We start from the raw sequence: 20,555 nt of genomic DNA on the forward strand, positions 1-20,555 counted from the left end.
CACTCATCCCACCTCCCGTGGATGGTCCTATAGCGTCTCCATGGAGTACAGCTCTGTGACATGCAGCCAGCACAAGCTGCCCTCTCCAGCAGAGTGTTACGGTTTCGCCGCCGTAAGGCTTCTCCCATGCTGCGGAGATATGGCAGGATTGTACTTTTTCCTCTGTGTTAGCTCAAGTGTTTTGCAGAGCAGGGACTTACTTGGTGAAGACAAGTTCCTGCCTCAGAAAAAAAAAATGCTGTAAAAATGAAAATCTTACTGCTTTGTAAATGAAAAGTTTAAATAACAAAACAAAACAGAAAGTAGAGGCTTCACAAATAACAGCCAAGATCTGGAAAACGGGCTTGCTTAAGTCTTTGGCTTGGGACAGACTGTAAACCTTAAGTACTCGTAATCCACTTTTAATTGAAATTTTGATTTACTGTTCTGCTGAATTTGAGCAATCCCCAAATCCTGTATTAGCCTATATTGTACAGAAATGACCGTAATGTCATTTTTTTTAGTATTGCTTCAATATTATGCATCACTGAGCAATTGCATATCGGTTTTGTCCTGGAGCCTGCAGTCTGTAGGCTCTTGAGACTCCTCCCCAGACATGCCTGGCACAGAAATACAAGTAGTTTCCATACCATTCTGGCACAGGTGAATTCCCGCAGCTCATATGGTAAGTACTAATATGTTTTGGATTGCCACATCCCATCAGAATGTGAGGAGGAAGGCGCAGGACCGGATGCTGCAGTCAGGAGTCTGAGCAAAGCACAATGAGCAGACACTTGGATATTTGGTTTTTAAAGTCCCTCCACTGCTGCAGCTCTGTGCAGGCGTGCTCTGCGGCTCCATTATGTGCAGCAGAACATTTTGGAAAACCATTGGTGAACCCTGCATTTGTGAACCCTGCCCTCTAGAAAAACGCTTGGTTTTCATTTCTGTTTATGACTGCATATCATTTTGCTTCTATGAATTTATTATACCATTGGCCCATGTATGCATTTCAAGCAGGAGGAATACTCTTCTGAAATCACTAGATGTAAGCGGTAGCATTTGTGGTATAAACTAATCTGGAGAGGCTGAAGAAGCACGCAAGCAATTAGGCATATATGCTGTGGTTCCAGATCCTGTACTTTCAACTGCTAAGAAAGCTGAAGGAGTTCTCCAGCTCAGAAGACTTTAAACAATACACTGAATGATTAGTTAGGGTTAGATTCCTGTTTGTTCAGATTTCTTTTAAGTAGGTACATCAAAATAGAGGAAACGTGTTCAAGAACTTGCTTTTCGCAGATAGGAGCGAATGCTCTCTATGACTTCTGTTATCCAATGGATATTGATGTCAAGAACAGTCAACACAGAAAAGTTTTTCTCTGAATTTTATTTAGACAAGTAGTGATATTTGACTAAGCAAAGACAGTCTAGTTTGTCTAGGAAATATTTAATAAGATGGAAAAAGGAAAGTTGGTGTGTTTCTTTTACTGGAATGAAAAATACGCTTTTGCAAAGAGTTGATGATAAAGTATTTCCGGTTTCCGGTTTCTGTTTCTGTCAGGCTTCTTAATTGTCAAAGCATTATTAAAAAATCATTTCACTACTTCTAGTATTTATTAAAGTGGTGTTGATATGCTGGGCAACTTTTATTTTGAGAAGTGTTTCGCCACCCGTAGGGCCAGATTTCCATGTGCACATCCTTGACTCGTAGAGCCAGCTTTTCTGCAGTTTCTTTGCCTCCCTGTAGGCACCTGCACAACCCCGCAGGCTGCTGAGCTCCTCTGAAAACCCGGCCACGTAGACAAGTGACTTGGTGGGGACGGAGGTCCTTTGAATCTGCGGGTACGGAGCTGTGCTGAGAGCCTGCCTGTGGTGACTAGATGTGCCTTAGTATTGTTGTTTACAGCATGGCAGCACGAAAGGTGGGCCCATGCGAACCTCAGGAAGTTCAACAAGGCCGAGTGCAAGGTCCTGCACATGGGTCAGGGCAATCCCAAGCACAAATACAGGCTGGGCAGAGAATGGATTGAGAGCAGCCCTGAGGAGAAGGACTTGGGCGTGTTGGTTGATGAGAAGCCCACCATGACTCAGCAATGTCCGCTTGCAGCCCAGAAAGCCAACCATATCCTGGGCTGTATCAAAAGAAGCGTGACCAGCAGCATAAGGGAGGTGATTCTCTCACTCTGCTCTGCTCTCGTGAGACCTCGCCTGGAGTACTGCGTGCAATTTTGGGGCCCCCAACATAAGAAGGACATGGACCTGTTGGAGTGGGTCCAGAGGAGGGCCACAAAAATGATCCGAGGGCTGGAGCACCTCTCCTATGAAGACAGCCTGAGAGAGTTGGGGGTTGTTCAGCCTGGAGAAGAGAAGGCTGCGGGGAGACCTTATTGCAGCCTTCCAGTACTTAAAGGGGGCCTACAAGAAAGCTGGAGAGGGACTTTTGACAAGGGCATGTAGTGATAGGACAAGGGGTAATGGCTTTAAACTGAAGGAGGGTAGATGTAGATTCAATATAAGGAAGAAGTTCTTCACTACGAGGGTGGTGAGGCACTGGAACAGGTTGCCCAGAGAAATTGTGGATGCCCCATCCCTGGAAGTGTTCAAGGACAGGTTGGATGGGGCTTTGAGCAACCTGGTTTAGTGAAAGGTGTCTCTGCCCATGGCAAGGGGGTGGAGCTAGATGATCTTTAAGGTCCCTTGCAACCCAAACCATTCTATGATTCTATGAAAGTGAAGCTCTTGGTGTGCTTCTGAAAAGCGTGAGCAGTGCCCGCTGCACATTGCTGTCAGCATCCTCCTGACTTCCTGCCTCTGCTCTAAAATTATCTCCTGCCTGCACTACAGATGAGTACAATCAGCAGTTTTCTAGTGATTGCATTGAGCAGCCATGCCTCTGTTTCACCTCGGCTCTTCCGCCCACAGCTCACTTTCTAAGTTAAAAGGTGACATCGGCCGCCTTAGCAGAAAACAATAAAATGAGGATGCAAAGCTTTGCCGCTCTAATGTGACACAGAGGACGTCTTTTGCTGATCGTCACCTGACACCTCTCACCTCTTGAGCATTTGTTGAATTTTCATGTTCGAGGCTGGCAAAATTATTAGCCTAGCCATGTCTGCAAAATGGTGGTAATTTGAGGGCGGTTGGGGAAGCGGGGCGCAATTCAGTGCGAGGTTGTGAAAGGACCGTAACGGGCAGCGTATGCAACATGACCATGGCAGTGCCACAGTGGGCAGCGCCTTGCAGCCAGCCTGGGGAGCTGCAGGAAGGGGCATGGAGGTCAGTAGGTAGAGTGTGTTAACGCCCAGGCCCACCTTAGGTCAGTGCCGCATTCCCGGGGCCGTGTGCTAGGGGATCGAGCGTGGCCGAGCCAGGCCTGAAGCCTCGGACCTGCTGGAAGTGTTTCCATCCAGCCCAGGGAGCAGCCTGGCTGCCACAAAGCCTGTGCAGATCAGGGCAGGGCAATAGGAGGGATGGGGGGAAAGGTTGGCCCCAGGGTATTTTTTTTCAATTGTAGGTGAAAATACGAATCACGGTTGCTCATTTTCACACTATGTGCCGTTACAGTTTATTTCATTTTGGCTGCTAGGTGGTTGATTGTTACTTTTGACATTTAACAGAGTAACAAAAAGCAGGCGAGATTTTGTTGGAGTCCTGTTTCCATTTAAGAGGATCACAAAATTCATCATTGCTGGGTGCATCAGCCCCTCCACTCCCTTCCAGCAGCCACACGAGGTCTGCGGCAGAGCAGAGGAGGCACGCATTACACTCACCGGCGTTACACTCTTGGGTGCTTTTGCTCCCAGTTGCTGGGTCCCCACTAGAGCTGCCCATGCTTCATCCAGGTGGCATCCCATTTTGGCCATTGGCCGGAGCCTAGCCAGCCGCATCCGACCTGCAGATGCAGTCATCTTGATCTTTAGAGGCAAAACTCTGCCTCACTATGCGGTGCTCCATCTTCATCTGGAAGGCCAAGAAAGACCATTACCTGTGTGATGTCCCTGCGATAGGCGGGGGTGAACGAGCACTATATAGAAGCCCCTGGCTATCTGACCAGCAGGCTCCATCACAGCAGCAATGATCACTCATAATACTTAACTTCCAGTGCATAAAGTTGTCTTCTGGCAGTACCTCCCTTTTCAAATATTCCCCTTCAGATGACAAAACTCAGCCTATAGTTTCAGTCAGCGAACCCGTCTGCATGAGCATTCAAGGACTCCCTCCCTTACTTTCCAGTGATTTCACATGCATATGTTAGCAAGCATGGGGCTTTAGGATCTTCCAATTAGCTTAAAAGCCAAAAGGTAAAACTTGTGTGAGGGAGAACGGGGTTTAGAATTACATGGGCTGGATTACAGGAGATGTTTATTTTTGTTCTCCTCAAGTAGCTGATCACCATAATTAATCTAGCCCAGTGATTGATCCTAAAGGGGATGTGGTGGTGGTGGCAGCTGCTGGAGGTGAAATGCACAGGCAAGGATGTGTTTTGCTGGCTGTTGGAGGGACAGCATCTGTCTCTGAAGACAAAGACCATGTCAGAGCTGAGATGGCTGAGGTCAGCCGGATCCAAACCCTTCTCCGGAGAGGGTGGATCTGGGGGTAGGACCGGCACGGTAAGGATGCCCTCGTGCCAGCCCGTCCCTGCAAAGCTTCCCGCCAGACTGCCAGGGATGAGGAGCGTCGGGCTGCCCCCATGCTGGTGCCTTGCAGGACCCCTGCCCACAGTCCCTGCTTTTGTCGGGAGAGTGGGAGTAGTGTCAGCACTGGTGGTGTAATGTTGTGTCGCATTGTCAGAAAAGACCTCACACCAGTGAATTTTAACATGTCTGACAGAAATTACATAGAAAGCCTTGGCTAGTGCAGCCTAGGCGCTGTGCACAGTTAAACCTCCAGCTGGTGGAACTGAGTCCTGCGCCATGGGAGCAGCAGTAGAGCAGCCCAAGCAGGCATACCACAGGACTTGATTTATCCTTTTCAACACTGTAGGATTTAATAAGGTGTTATGATGGAAAATGAATTGTGCCTTTTAAGAATTTTGCCCCTTTCTTTTGAAAGAAAGCTAATGCATATCTGCTGTACTAACACAACCCAAATGCCCTCCACCTACCTTCCACTCCTCCCCACCCGGTTTAACAGTGTATGCACCAAGCTACCATATATAATCTTCTGTCTCATAAATATGTGTTGAATAACCTAATTGTTTAACAGCTGTTGAAAAGCATTTAGTAAATGAGTTAGCTGGAAAGCACTTTCTAATCAGATAATGGCACTGTCTGAGATTATAGGCTGAGATGTATGTGCAAGGCTTCCATCTACCTGGAGGCCGTTCTTGTATAAAACTGTACATATGTATCTGATCCCATAAAAATATATACACACAAACCCAAAGAGGGCAGGCAGGCCTGTGTTAGAGGTAGCCCTCCCAATGAGCAGTACCAGTAGCAGTGTACTAGCAAGAGAGGGTGAGTGAGCTCAGATACTTGTGTAGATAAAAGCTGCAGTCACACATGTGTGCTGCCTACAGCTTCTTGATAGCGTGAGGCTCCTTTTGTTTCTGAATCACTGTGCTCTGGTTTTATTAACTAAAAAGCAAAGGCTTGATAGTAGCATGACCTTTAAAAAATGTTTTGGTTGAATTGGTGCATAGGGGAAAGTAGCCAGTTCACGGACAGCATCTGCCAAGGCCCCTGTAGTGACTGTCTCAGGAGATCCCTGGGATTGAGTGCCCATCCCTTGTCACTGAGATTGCCGCTGCTTCGGCTACAGTGGCAGGGCATTTCAGAAAGTTTTGCTGGGCCACTGCTGCTCCGGTATTACAAAATGGGGATTATAGTTTCTGAGGGCAGCCAGCCCATTGCCTCTCCCCAACACCAGACTGCTCCAGAGTCAGAACGGGGGGTGAGGTCCTTGCTCTGCTCAAGCCTGCTGGATCCAGCCGATGCTGCCTCAGCAGCCAGGATTTTGTCTTTGCATGAGTCCAGAGTGCCTAAGCTGTATGCGGAGATGGGTGCACATCCTTAACAGTGTCTCCAGTTGGCCCGCAGCGCAGCCATGGCAGCAGTGGGTATGACCTGCGCAGCGTCTCCTAAAGGAAAATCTAGTTCATGGTGAAGAGGGTGTGCTACCTGGCTCAAAACTGACTCACAAGGGAGGATTTTGAAAGCACAAACGGCATTTCAGAGCTCAGCTCAGTAATGGAGATGGTTACCACCTACCTCCTCAACCCTCTTTGAAAGTGTCATCCCAAATTTTTACCAATTATGAGACGTTTAGTCCAGAAGTTGAAAAGTGTGTGTGCACGTGATGAAAAAAGCAGTGTTTTGATTTTCATATGCTAACCAAAATCTGTGTGCTGGTGCCAGGGAACTACATCATAGTCTGCACTGTGAAAGGTGGCTATTTTGTTTGATAGGTTCAATCAAACCTAAGGGTAAAATAAATATATCATAGTGCCATAAATGTCTGCATTGATAATACTATGTGGAAATGGGAATTTGTAAGTTTAATGTTAATCAGGATAAACATCTGTTTAATTTATATGATTATATTTTCTCAGTTCACATATTTTAATAGCACCCCCCCAAAAAAAGTTTAAAACCCCGTCTGGATTGGTAAAGTGTAAAAGCAAACAGACTTGTTAGAATTGTCAAAAAATACATATAATTTATATTTAAGCACTTTCTGACTCCCTTTACTGTATGTGCATGATTTATTATTTTTCGTCAAGGTTTGATATATTAACTTTTTACCTGCTAGAAAGGCCTTTCATTTAAATGTGGGCTTGCAGAACTGGCTGAAATATTTCTCCCAGATTCAGACCCACACAGAAGGACCATTGTCTTCCGTCCAGTGCCTCGGTATGATGTCATAACCCTGGTCTCTCTGAATAAGAAGCTTTGATTTATAGCCAGGGCTGCTGCCAGTGCATGGTTCTCAGAACTTCATATTAAATTAGATGACATAATGACATGAGTCCAGAGTGTAAGAAGGCATCATCGAACCATTGAAGACCAATTAGCACAGATTAAGTTGCTTATCACACTGATTCAGAACTGTGAGCTCTGACATATTTTAATATTCAAAATCAAGGACTATTTAAAATCATCTGTCAGCTGACGTAATGCATTGTGAAGTAACAAGTGTTTAAAAAAATCACCTTACGAACCGAACTTGCATTCATTTTTTCCTTTTTATGGCAAGGGCCTGATCCTTCAGCAGAGTAGGGTCTCCTAAACGAGTTACATTACTTTTGAGTCTGAGTGTATGTAAAAACTCCATCATCTTTTCTGTTTACAATTTCACAAACTCTAGCTTCCTTGCTGAAAATTATTATTGGCAAATCTCAGTGTATGGCAAATTCAGTCACAATTTTTCATTCTAGCCAGCTGAGAGTCTGCAAGACTGGGTGTTATCTCAGTACCACGGAGCAGATTTGAGACAGAATGCTTGTTGCCATTTGATATGGCTCTGCTGAATTTAAGAAATAGTCCGGTTTCTGCGAAAAGTGCTTGCGGATTCTGAGCAGCTGTAGGGCTTTCCAGTTAATTGCCAGTCTAGGCCTGTTGTGTGACTAGGAGTGTCTCTTTCAGCTGGCAGGTTTTTACCAAGTCATTTAAGAGTTGAAATATTTGGGCTAGAAGTTAGTCAGGCCAATACTGTTCTCTGTTAAATATTAATCCTGAGAAAATTAACTGTACTCTGTATCACGTCGCATCTCCCTGTGTGAAATATTCACTTGTGCAAGTGAGTGACAGTGGAAATGGATATGTGTTACGGCAGCTAGCTTACTGTGCCTCCACAGGGATGTATTTGAGAATTAAACTCCTTTTTCTAGCTTGGGTCTGTAAAGATTTGCAGTTAATCAAGCATGAGTCAATAGGTAAGCAGTAACACTAGTCCACAGCTGGCCAGTCATCAGCCCTGGCTGCTCTGGAGGAACCCGCTGGGTTCCTGCCTAGGAGAAAACGGTGAAGGTGGGCACGTAAGGTTTGTGTCCTCAGCTGCTCTACGTCAGCTGCAGCTGCTCACCCCAGCTGAGGGTCTCAGCCCCCCAAAAGTCAGTGAGACAGTGGGTAGGGTGTGTTAGGAACTGGTAGCCTTATTACATGCAAATACTTTAACTTGTTTGAGTAACACCATAGACACTGTGATGGTAGGTGCGTAGCCAGCGAGTACAGCTACAGGCTGTTCCTGCACTGTTTTGGAAGGTGTGCATTGAAATACCCACAACTCCTGCCTTGGGCCCTCTGCAGTCCTTTGCAAAGTGGAAGTAAACAGTTGCCCTTTTAAAGAAAGAATATAAGGTGATTTACACCAACTTCTGACACGTTCAAAGTATTTTCAGACTGACCAGGAGGTCAGACCCACAGCTCATTTGAGCTGAGTTTGGAAATAGAAATACTGGCAAAGATTTTTGGCCTTTGTTACTCCGTTTGGTGAAGTTACATAGGCTGGGGAGAAGCAGATACAGGATAGAGTGTCATGAATAAACTGTTAACTGGTGTAAGGTAGCAATTTGTGGCATATGTCCTCCACAAGTCAAGTAATACAGCTATTCATGTAAAATACAAAAGTTGAGGTCTAGCCAGAAAGGGAAGTGTTAACGTCTTACATTTCTGCTGACATGCTCAGCTTTGCAGGTCTGATTCCAGATCATCTGGGTCATTAGTAATGGTCTCTCCAGGGGGGAAAAAAAAAAACCCTACAGAGCTTCCTTCTCCAAACTGGTACCCTGTGAAGGGAGTGAGTGGTTGCCATCCCAGCTTGGTAAGATCCATACGTTCACTCTGCACAGTGTTAAATGGATATACAAATGGCAAAGCACTGAAAAGTCAGATACAAGTCCGTTCACCATTTCAGCATTAATACTTTTTCAGTCTTCCAGTGTGATACCTATTCTAGTGATGAGATTAGCATACAAACAAAATAGATGATACTTAGCAAGGGTAGACTTTTTTACTGTGTTGAAAAAACACATTAAAAAAGGTAATGGAGACAATTCAGTTAACAAGTTCAGACACCTCTAAGCCTAAGTGCAGGTGGTATCTGTCCATTTAAAGACAATTTTTTTCCCATTGCGTGAAATAACTGATGCTCAGGAGTATCAGTTCAGAGCAATACAAGGGGACAGCGTAAACAGATGTCAAATAAAATGGAGGTCCTACTTAATGTTATATCCTTCCATGTTTCCCTCTCTGGCTACCAACCTACCATCAGCCAACAAGCTGCTGTGACTTACCCTGACTGGTCCTGTGATTAACACCAGTCTCTGTTTTCCCTCTGAACTCTGAATTTATGGGCAGCCAGGAGTGTCCTTGGTTGCTGTCACCATCTCCAAGAGAGTTTTTGGACTAACAGGTCTGGAATAGTCCCTTCTGCCCATCAGTCCTTTGCCCAGTGCAGAGTAGGACTTACTGGTTATCCTCTGTTGGTTGCGGCAGGTGTATTTCAGTGTAGCAGCATATGAAAACAGATGGCCAGTGTTCATGGCCACTAATCAGACCTCCAAATAGACTCCACGGCATTGCTTTTATAAAGAAAAAAAATCAAAGCAAAGTGACAAAAAAGTGCCTGATAAACCAAGTAGCAAAGATGTGCTGTAGAAGAGCTACAATGAAAAATCAGCCTGAGATCAGGAACCTGCCTTCTTTAAAGCCTCCAGCCTGCCTGCCACCAGGGCTATAACCCTTCCCTAGATTATAACAAGTCAGACAACTCCAGGGTTTATTGGAGTTGAATTGCCAGTGGTTGAGCTTGGAATTATTTAGCACAGGTGTTTCTATAACAGTGATATATTGGGAAAATTCAGTGTTCAACAACCATCATATTTCCAGCTGTGCTGTGGTTAGTGCTAGTACAGTGAAGCTAATATAAAACATGTGAGAATATTTGCTAGCTCAGGAACTTGTTAAAGGTATTTTCTTACAATATCTGAGCTGCTATGTTTATCTAGGTGTGTTTCTTTGGTCTTGCATTTTCATAAAGGGTGTGATATTGGTTTTATAAAGCTGTCACTGAACCTGGAATCTGCTTCTCTGCAACCAAGTGTGTTAGTAGCCCTGCTAGCCAGTGTGCAGCACACAAGCAGGTGAAAATAAGATTATGAGGAATCCAATGACAGTCCATTATCCTTAGCACATTCGTCTTGAGCAGCACCTGTGCATCTGTTACATATATAGACATGTTTTTACTAGGGGTGCTAGAAATCTTGAAACAAGTGTTGCAAGCATCTATATGTAAAAGAACATAAAAGGAGCAAAGTTAACAAGAGACTAGGGGATTGTAAAACAAGGGTAGTGAAGTGCATTCACCAGCAGCAAAATTTGTGAGTGTTAAAAGAGGTTTTATATGTACACATGCACACACGTGCATTTTTAGGGGTTAGCCATAGTAAATGGCTGGAGAATGTATAAGGGTGTTTGTAAAACACATGCAAATAAAAATAGAGTCAGACACACTCACGCAACACGGATGTGCTCAGAGCTGAGTTGTGCAAAGATGTTTCATTAATAACTTTGTGCCGCAACAGGTCAGTTATTCTAATATTCTGAAAGAGATTCTCTGGTGTCACTGTAAATTTCCAACAGCACCTTCAAGTGACGGCTGTTCCTGTGGATCTCCTTTTGGGAAAGAAGATAGATGCCACTGTGCATCCATACTCAATTGCTGTATGCATTAGTGTTGCATCTGGCTGAAAAAAATACATCTACAGACTAGCTTGGCCCTATTATTTATAATTTTCCTGGTAGGGAAAGCGGGTTTCTTTCAGCTATGCACTGGATATGTTGTAGGAGAAGCAGCAAAGGCACCTCTCTCTGATTTGAGAGAGGAAGCCGATGTGAAAAAGACACTTTGATTTGAGGAAGCATCTCTTCTCTGATTTGGGAAAGCAGCTCTACGTTTGTCATGACTCACTTTATGCTCATAGACAGTCATTCTCTCCATTGCTGGTGGTATTTAGAGACATGGCTTGACAGCTCAATTAGAGCCTCTTTTGGGACAATGGGTAGAGCAAGCAGAGGTCTAGAATAGGAGTCAGTTTTTCTTGGTAGCCAGAGACCGAGTTAGCATCTGTTAGAAGCTGGCATTATAGTTTGGATCCAACTTAGAATCACTGAAAGTTGGATGCCACTTATTGAATATTTTACACCCATTGGCTGGTTAGTAAGATTAAATACAATCATGTAAAAACTAAATAAATCAAATCCTACTCTTTCAGAAATACCCTTATAATTGAAAACTTCTTGTACATAGTAGTTTGTCATGTATCTTTGCAATTTTACTTTCAATGAACTCTGAAAGCCCCATCTCTACCTTATTATGCTCCAGTTTACCGAATATGCAGACATTTATCAAATGGGCCATCAGTAGCCGTAGAAATGCAGTAGTATATCCAAGTTAAAATTCTTGCTTTGATTACTACAAATCCATGGAGCCCTTGGGTCCAAAGCTTCCACTGAAGCACAGCTATTTGCAAATAGATTTTTATAGCACATTAGTGCTGGAGGAGAGTCCAAAGAAAATAGTCCTTTTCAATATTAGAACCAGCTGTGACTTTCTTGTGCTGATGACTCATTCATTTTTTTTTATAGGGTGGGAGAACTAGGCAAAAGACACACAGAGTCTTATTCAAGACGTTGTTTGTTTTGCAAAGGGTATCCTAGCCACAAGCCAACTTGATCATACCAATACGCAACTCATGTTTATTTAAAACTTTTTTCTTTTAACAGTTCCAATTATAAAAACAGAACCCACAGATGACTATGAGCCTGCTCAAACCTGTGGACCAATGAACCAAGGCTTAAGCCCTCTCTCTAAACCATACTACAGCCAGCAGATCATGATGCCCCCTGATCCTGGTTCGTGCCTCGTGGCTGGCTTTGCCTCCTGTCAGCAGAGAAACGCCGTGATGTCACCCTCTCCCAATGCAAGCCCCAAGCTGCACGACCTTTCGTCCTCTCCTTACAAGTGCATCCCCAACCCGGGCCACAGTCACCTCGGACTTCAGCAGCCCGCTGGCGGTGTCCCCACCATACAGGAAGTGCCAAGGTCTATAGTTGTGCACCCAAGCTCCCCCGAGCAATCATCTCACATCATGCTGCAGCCGCAGGTGAGTCAACATCTGAGCAGTAGCTGTCCCCTTGGTTATCAACAAACACTCTATCCCAACAGTCCCTCTTCTCCAGTTCCATCTGTTACCCAAGAGCCAACCTATTTGCAGTCCTGCAGTCCAACTCACTCATCCATAATGGGTCAACAGCAGCAGCAACTGCCGAAGGTTCACAGAAATGAGTCTCCAACAACCCAACCACTGTCATTGCCAGAATTGCATGAGGAAAGTAATCATAATTTGGCCCCTATTCCTGTAACGATCAAGCGAGAACCTGAGGAATTGGACCAGATGTACCTGGATGATGGTAAGTCTTCTGCAGCATAGGTTTGCGTTCAACCATGTTGCTATATCAGTGAGTTCCCTTAACCTCCTCCTCCTTTTGAATCCTGGTGGAAAAAAGTTCAATTAACAGCCTGGTAGAATGGTGTGGACTTTTGCTTGGATTGTCTCTATATGGGAATGGGCTCCTTAATTTCGTTTGCGATAATGAAACCGTATTATCTAAGCATTAAATGCTGTTAGTTACCATGGAGCTAGCTGCATGACCAATACCTATGTTGCAATAATCCTAACCGTATGGTCTTGGCTTATGCCCATGCCAGTGACCTGTGGAACTGCAGTGAAAACATAGTTAACATTGTCCCATCCGTAATGCAGTGAAACGTCTGATGTGCAAATCTGTTCACTGGAACTACATAATAAACTGCTATACTTCAGTTGAGAAGGTTCGAATTAAAAATGGAGGCACATCTTTCAGTGTAACTTTTCAGTCTGGTGGCATCGGACGTTAAGACTACTTTTTCTTCCACTCTTATTGTGGACTTGCTACTGCTTTTTTTTCTTCTTTTTTTTTGCTTTTGTAAGATTCTGTATGTATATATATTCTGCACGCACCACTGAAAAGTTAAAATGCTGTGATGAACTTGTCAGACTCTAGTTTCCAAAGATTTATTAGTCAAACGTAATAAAAGGCATAATCTGGAATTTGATTATGTGACCTCACTGAACTGTGATTTAGCACTTGCTGCTAAGTATCCCAGTAGTATTCTGGACCCTCACCTTAATGGAGTACGTGAGTTCCCTTCCAATAGCCACATAACTTTATATAACATACCATGCTGTTTGAAGAAGAAATGCCTTTGAAATGGCTGTATTGAAACTAATTGGTGCCAAGGAACATCTGAATGTGATTGTCTTTCAGGGAGAATTTAAAGACAATTCATTGCACTGTTTTTAAAAAAAGGACATTTAGTCATTCTATTTTAAACAGCATGATACTCACTGAATTAGGATTACAAATGAGTGGTTTGGAGCTTGAGTAGCAGCCTTTTGCTTTTCAACTCTAGGAAAATGACTTTTCTTAACAGAAGTTATTACTGGTTGCATGATAGACAGGTCTAGGGAATTTTTCCTAATTAGGAGTTCAGTTCACTGAAGTTTTGCATAACACATCTTTTGTGACAAGGTTTTCTTCATATAGCATGCATTTTTACCACATACCTATGCTGTAAGGAGCAAGATTTCAACAAACCAAACAAGAAATGTACGCAAACCAAAAGAAAAAGCCATGCCCAAGTTTTGGTTTTGAGAGAAACCAGAAGTTATCTATGGAAGGAAGAGAACACAGATAAAATCTAAACCTAGCTATAGCTGCCTTTCTAGAAAAGCACAAGAAATGGGCAGTCTTTCTGCCTTACCTCTCCAAAATCCAGAAACCACTTCTCTGACAGCACTATGAAAGCTGCCTGCGTCTGGTTTCTGCTGGAGAGATGGGACTGCGGCTCAGGGATGAAGGGTGAAGCTCCTCAGCCATGTCTACTTCAGGTTTCTCCTGGAGACACACAGAAACTTTGCTACCATGTGGTCTGAGAGAGAGATTTTATATTTTCAGCAATGCTCATTCTTTCTGACAAAGCATAAATAGTTTAGTCTTTACCCCCATTTCTCTTCTATCCCCTCTTCTGGACACACATGCACACCAGTCCTCTGACAGATAATCAGAAGTAATTGTAGAAGCCACCATGTACATCTGCACTGATATTTAAAGTTGACTTTGAAAATCTCTTAAGCCAGCCAAATCCAGATATACTTCCCTTTGGCATCCAGCAGGCTATCAAAATCGTTCTGTGGCTGACCACAAGAAGTATAGACCAAGAAAGAATTCATAGACGTAACAGTCATGGTAACAGTATATAATAGGAAAAAAAAAAACCCCGTATGTAGTTCCAAAAAATTAAACACCACCAGTTCCCTCTAAGGGTGGTAATCAGAAATGGTAACCAAAGGAAGTCCCTTTTCTATGTCTAAACTGATATTTAGGTTTGTCTCAGGTCACACGGATGGAGCGTAACCCACGTGAGCTGCCCTTTCCTATCTATGCCTTATCTCGCTGCCTGAAGAAAAGGTCATCCACTCTATGTTTTGTGTTGCCAAAATGAAGCCCTTATAGAAATCAGGAGTGGACTACTATTGTCTCCTTAATTTGTCCCAGTGTTTGGGCAGTCGAGAGAGAAAGTATGCAGCAGAGGGGCTAAAGGCAGGAAGCATATCCTGTGGGACTTGTGCTGGCCAAGGCCCTCTGTTCAAATCATGCAGAGCCCCAGCATGCCTCAGACACAAAGCACGAAGCTGTGAGTCAGGGTGGAAGCCCATTTAGGTCTATGCTATATGCGTTTCATGGGCGCAACCTTACCACCACCAGTGCAGACATTGGTTTCACGTTACATTTAATCTGATGTAACTGCAGGCTCCCATGGAAAGGGTGGCCTCGATCCATCTTGCCCTTAGCCACATGTTCTTGCTGCTTCCTTTGAGTCTTATCAATTGATTATGGAGCGGCAGAGCAGGCTAATGGAAAATTAGCCTGCCAAAAATAGCAAAACACATACAGTTTTCTGCTGGGTCAGCTCATGGAACCACGTCCCCTGGGTCCAATAGCTGGGTCCAGTCCACGAGCGGGGCAGAAAGCCTGTTGCTGCAGGTCAAGGAGTGCAGCGGGACTGCTCTGGCTGGCAGCAGCCCACCCATAGGCCAGAGTAAGTGTGACTTGAAGCCACATCTGGTGTCATCTTATCCTCCTCAGCAACTATCTGATGAACTCATCTTGTCACGGTAAAAAATTGCCTTCTGGAAGGATGACATCTGGGCTGCCTCGCACAGTCTCAAAGGGCAGTTTGGCCACTACGGTGACTGCCTGGAAACCACCAGTAAGTGCTCCTGGTGTCCTGGTAGGTGCTGTTCACCGAGATCTGCACTGAAAAGGCAAAGCACTCCACACATGCAATGCCTTTGTGCCTGGTGCCATTTCATTCAGACCTCTGGCCATAACTCTGGAATAAGGGAGAATGGGTTTTGCAGAGTGGCTCATACCGAATAGAAGCAATTCATTTTTCATGTGCTTGATTTTTTTTGGAATAGGAGCTTTTAAGCCACTGCATTGTTTCTTGTTAGTATCATACCCATCTCAAGTGTTTTCCTTGTTGGAGGAGTGGATGGGATATCTGTGCTTTATGACCATATTCTGAAAACCAGAATATCAAATCGTACCCGTTAAGGACTGTTACTCTTTTTTTTTAAATAGATTAGATTGCTGCTCTACCTCTTTATAATTTGTTGTCTCACTGATTCAGTTCAGATCCCTTCATACAGCACTATTTAAACCTTTTTTCAGTATTTTTTCAGTCTTTGCACCTGTGAACAATATGAAAGCCAGAGAGATCAGATTTACTTGACTGCTTTCTTTGCCTGCTACTCTAAGTATACCAACTCTTTCCCTCATTCCTAAAGTAATTTAAAAGTAATGAAATATTTTAATGACATTAAAAATTAAATTCTCAAAGCATCACTCCATTAAAAAAAGTGTATTTTCACGTGTCTTGTAGCTATTTAATATCTCCAGTTTTACCTGAAAGTACTTATGAAGTGTGAGGAATAGACATCTAGCATACTTATGGAACTACCAGACAAATAAAATATCTAACTGGTTATGCCAGATTATATCTGGTAAAATTTTGGTTGCTTGTTTGCCACTTTGGGGAGGCTTGATTTATGTATCCAATATATGTATAGCAATCTTGGACCAGGTATAAACAAATTTTTTTGGTTTCAGCTTATAGGATCAAAACAATATTCATTCCTTTTGGTCTGGAGTATCTCCAAATATAGACCATCTATACAGCAGAGTATAGATGGAAAAAACCAGTCAGTGAGTTTATATAAATATATATTCCGTATGACATTTTTCTGCTTCGGTAATGGTGGGCAGCTGAAGTGATATAAAGGGAGCACCCGAAGAGACTTCCATTTTGGCAAATAAATTTTGGTCTTAGCAATCTTGCTTTAAAACAAAATCTACAGTAGCCACCTGGGCTACTCATTAAATGTGCTGTCCATTTCAGTATGTGAATATATGATTCAACATGTAGAATGTATTTAAAATTCACCCCGTAAAGTGATACCTGATATATTATGGCTATGCTCTTGATATTGAAAGGTATCTGGCTTGTATACCAGCACTCGTTTCAAACAATTCTGAGTTCAACCTCCTAACAAAGATTATGACTGAGTCCCTTTGCTGCTTTCACAGCAAGATTTGATTAAAAGCAGTTGAAATGTGACGTTTGTGCCTGGTTTTGGTCCTCTGCAGGAGCCCATGGTCCTTTGCAGCAGGAGAGGGGGTGTCTCCTGTCCTCCCCACCAGAAGCTCTTGCAGCAACCTGCAGGGCGCTGGGGCACCCTGGCAGACCACGCCAGGGCTGACGCTGGCTCCATGTGCGTGTGCCACCCCTCCCCTAGACAGTGAAGGTTATGTGACATTCCCCTTTCAGATCTAACCTGGGAGTAGTGTGGGGTGCTAGGGTGGTGGAGCTCATGGAAAATCCTTAGACCAGCAGCCTTGAGGGACCTTTTCAGTACAAGTCCATGCAGTAATAGCTTTTAAGAGAAAAGTTTTTATTTGGAGATTGATGAGTCTCATGTGCTGTACAGCCCTTTGAGGCATGAAGTGGAATTAGCATTGCCCAAAGAAATGGCCAGTTTGGGGAAGCTACAAGCTGATGAGAACTCTTCCTGGTCTCGTGAACCAGTCATTCTCTCGAGGGGATGTGAAAATTTACTGAATTTGTTTCTCACTTTTGAACTGCTCCTCTCTCTGTCCCTCTAACTAGGACTTGGTTCAAAAGCTGTGCTAGTCTGCTCTTGAACTAATCCTGCTTCTTCTCTGCTGACCAGCGGGGCTCAGATAATTTTTCCAAATTTTAACTGCTTTTCTTAGTGGTAGACGAAACCCCAAGCCAGAGGCGGTGGAGTGTAAGTTCACACAGCTTTCAGGATGTTAAGGCAGCTGGGAACTGGCCAGGCTCACAACAGGAGATGCTAAAGGTGACTTGAAATCCCCTTCCTTACCCCCGTTTCCCTTTCCTGGACCTAGTGTAGCCTGGGTGGAACACAGAACTGAGCTCCAAATCTTTTATTTCACCAGGATGGAGAGAGTTCAATTAGTCATGCTAATGCCAAGAAACATTTTTCAGGTTGTAACTGGCACTCCCACAAGCTATTACATTTTTTACCTGCAGCAGAATGACACTCAGTTGTGAAATTATTTCCTGCCGTTAGAAACATCAAAGAAAGTAGTTTTCATTACAGATGAAAATGAAGCTATTTTGAAAAAGCAAGGGGGAAACACATTGGTACCAACAGGAAAAATGTATGACGTTCTCAGCAGATTTCAGGGTGTATTGTACATGCTGTGATCCCATTTGTTAAATTAATGAACACAACTTTACAAAAGCAGTTTTTAATGGAAAGCAAAGCAGCATCCTGGAGGATTCCTTAATCAAGGTATGTTTGAGTACTGAAGCTGAAGAAGATCTTGGCTTCTTCGAGCTTTGCCTGGGTTCTAATCTCAACTTTTGAGATGCAGTCCCAGCCACATTGAAATGGGTGGCACGTTTCCATTGCCAGCAGTGGGGCCAGGGTTCCACCCGCCATTGAAAAAACTGTTTTCCAGAGCACCCCAAGTCCTGTGTAGGAGCCAGAACTGGAATAACAATATGTGAAAGACAGATCTCTTGTCTGAAGTTTTGTATATTAATTCAGCCTCCTCCTCTCCACACGGATGCTTTCATAAAGGTCTCTATCTTGATCTTGACTTGATCGGATCTATAAATCTTTGTGTAGTAAGATGAAAATACATACGCCATAAACGAAGGTATCTGATGTTTAGATATGTGGCTAACAGAAAGTATCAGAACCACATCATCATCTTTTTTAGAACAAGGAGGCCTTTGTTCTTGTGATTGTCTTTGCACAGCTGTGAGTTTTATAGCACCGTGCCAATGAATGCACTCATTGCAACTTTTATTTTACTCTGAAAAGGTAAATTGGGAACATTAAGCCCCCAATAAGTATGTAAAAGTGGCAAAACCACAGGTAAAGTGTTACTGAAAGCTGCAGCCCTGCCAGCCATTTCATTTTAAACATGGCTCTTTTAAAAATAACTTTTGCAGTAAAAGCTGTAACTCCTGGATGTAATATGAGCTATTGCTAATGTCATTCCCATGAATTGCTTACAGTGTTGAACTGTTAGATGTCTGACAAGTCCATATATCTCCTATACAGTATATATGAAAGTTTTTTGCCTCTAAACCATATGTTCTTTTTTTCACTCCTCTATATTCTTCAAATGCACGTGGTTTGGTGATATAGTTTATTTGAACAGGAACCATAGCAGACAGAATTATTCTTTTGCTGAAATGTATCCTTTTTCATACATCTCAGATTCATGATTAAAGCGATTGGCTCTTGAGGCATTAAGTTTAGTCTGCTGCTGCCACAATTATGCCTTTGAAAACTCCTGAGTGCACTCGGTGATTTCCAGTAGTCCAGATGTCATTAGAACAACACGCAGGTAGTCTGCAAAGTCCAGTAACACTGTCTACACTTTGGTCTGGCTTGGGCGAGCTTTTCCCTCCCTCCATCTTGGCCAAGCCTCGCAGCTCTGGGAGAAAACAAATAGCTTTCCTCATGGAAAGTTTTGCTTAACCTGGCATGGTGCCTGAGCCTAGACCCTCCTCGTCTCTAATGATGATTGAAAGTGTACATGCTACTGTGATAAAACATGCTGAGTCGTTAACATTTGGGGCTTGGGTTGTACGCGATGAGTAAGGGAGGACTGAAGTAATGCCTTCGAGTCAGACCTTCGGTGGACTTGCACGTCTGGATTTGAGGGGTATCCTGTTACACGAAACCGCACGCCCACGGGATCGGGTTTTGCTGTTTCTAGCGGGTTTGCTGAATTGGGTCTCCCTGGAGGCCCATGAGAAGAAAGCCCCCAGAAGAGCAGCAGACCAGACTAGGTGGTCACTCCTGGTTTTCTCCAGTCCCAGGTGGGCGGTTGCCCAGGGAGCAGGCCTGCCGACCTCTTAGCTGCAGTATGCTGTGAAATCTAGTAGCAAACTTTGCTTTCTTCTAACATCAGCACTTAGATTTCCAGGGAGGTCCTTGAGTCTCAGGCTTTCAAGGAAGTGTCCGGTGCCTTCAGAGAAGTCCTGAGTGCCTTCACCCTCATTCAGTGATGGCAGACACTGGTGGAGGGAGCAGGAGGCTGGACAAGTGATGAGAATGCTGCAGAAATCAGCAGGCGGTGCTTTGCAATGTTTTGATACTCAAGAGTATTTTTAGTATTGAAAACCCAGCAATTGCTTGATGCGCATCTGCACACGCACCTTTGCGTTAAACATTTTGAGTCATTAAGTGTTCAGCTGAAGCCGCGTTGCAGCCCTGCTAGTGGCTGTGCAGTTAGCTGGGGAAGAAGTTGCTTCTCGCTCCCATGCCCGATTCATTCTCCTATTTCCATAGTAATGGCTGTTGGCATTGCTTTTTCAAATGGTAAAAGTTTTGTGGGTTATTTTCTCTAAGTTTTCTTTGGCGATCGAGGGAGAAGAAGTTGCTGTATCTGAGCCTTGGTAACATTTACATCTGCTTGTAAGGCTGGAGGAGTGCCAAGGAAAATATGTGGCTTGCAGAAGCACAAGCTGCATGAGAAAGCTTTGTTCCGATGCGATTCATTTTAGGAATATGTTGTTTGTTTGAAACGTTTCTGCTGAGCCGTGCAGTGTTAGCTGGTCAGGTGTGGCCGCGTGGCTCATGTACAGCCTCCATGCTCTCGTATTCTGAACCCGTCCTGGCAAAACACTTCTGGGGAAGTTGTTTCAGAAAACCCCTCTTCTCCAGGGAGCAGAGTATCACACAGACCCCTGCTGCATCTCAGCAGAGCTGGGCTGAAGCAAGCTGCCGGCTCAGCTCAGCAAACACATACGTGTCAGAGGAAGCGCTCTCATGAGTAAACTCCCTGACTCCACGTACGGCGCTCTTGGCTAAGCGCTAGCAGGCTGTAGCATTGCTAGATCGCAGAGCAGCGAAGGGCCTGCCTCTGCTCCCACTTAAGTCAATAACACCGTTCCCTTTG

General features: G+C 44.0%; 1 protein-coding gene across 1 annotated transcript in view; it reads left to right on the forward strand.

Annotated features, from left to right (window-relative positions):
• Positions 1 to 20,555, forward strand: part of NFATC1 (nuclear factor of activated T cells 1) — a 108,981-nt gene that overhangs the window by 66,694 nt on the left and 21,732 nt on the right. Inside the window, exon 9 of the mRNA XM_075705022.1 lies at positions 11,706 to 12,392. Within this exon, the coding sequence (XP_075561137.1) occupies positions 11,706 to 12,392 (687 nt within the window). The remainder of the gene's footprint in view (positions 1 to 11,705; positions 12,393 to 20,555) is intronic.

The sequence above is a fragment of the Pelecanus crispus genome, chromosome 2 (assembly GCF_030463565.1).
Source record: "Pelecanus crispus isolate bPelCri1 chromosome 2, bPelCri1.pri, whole genome shotgun sequence".
Lineage (NCBI taxonomy): Eukaryota > Metazoa > Chordata > Aves > Pelecaniformes > Pelecanidae > Pelecanus > Pelecanus crispus.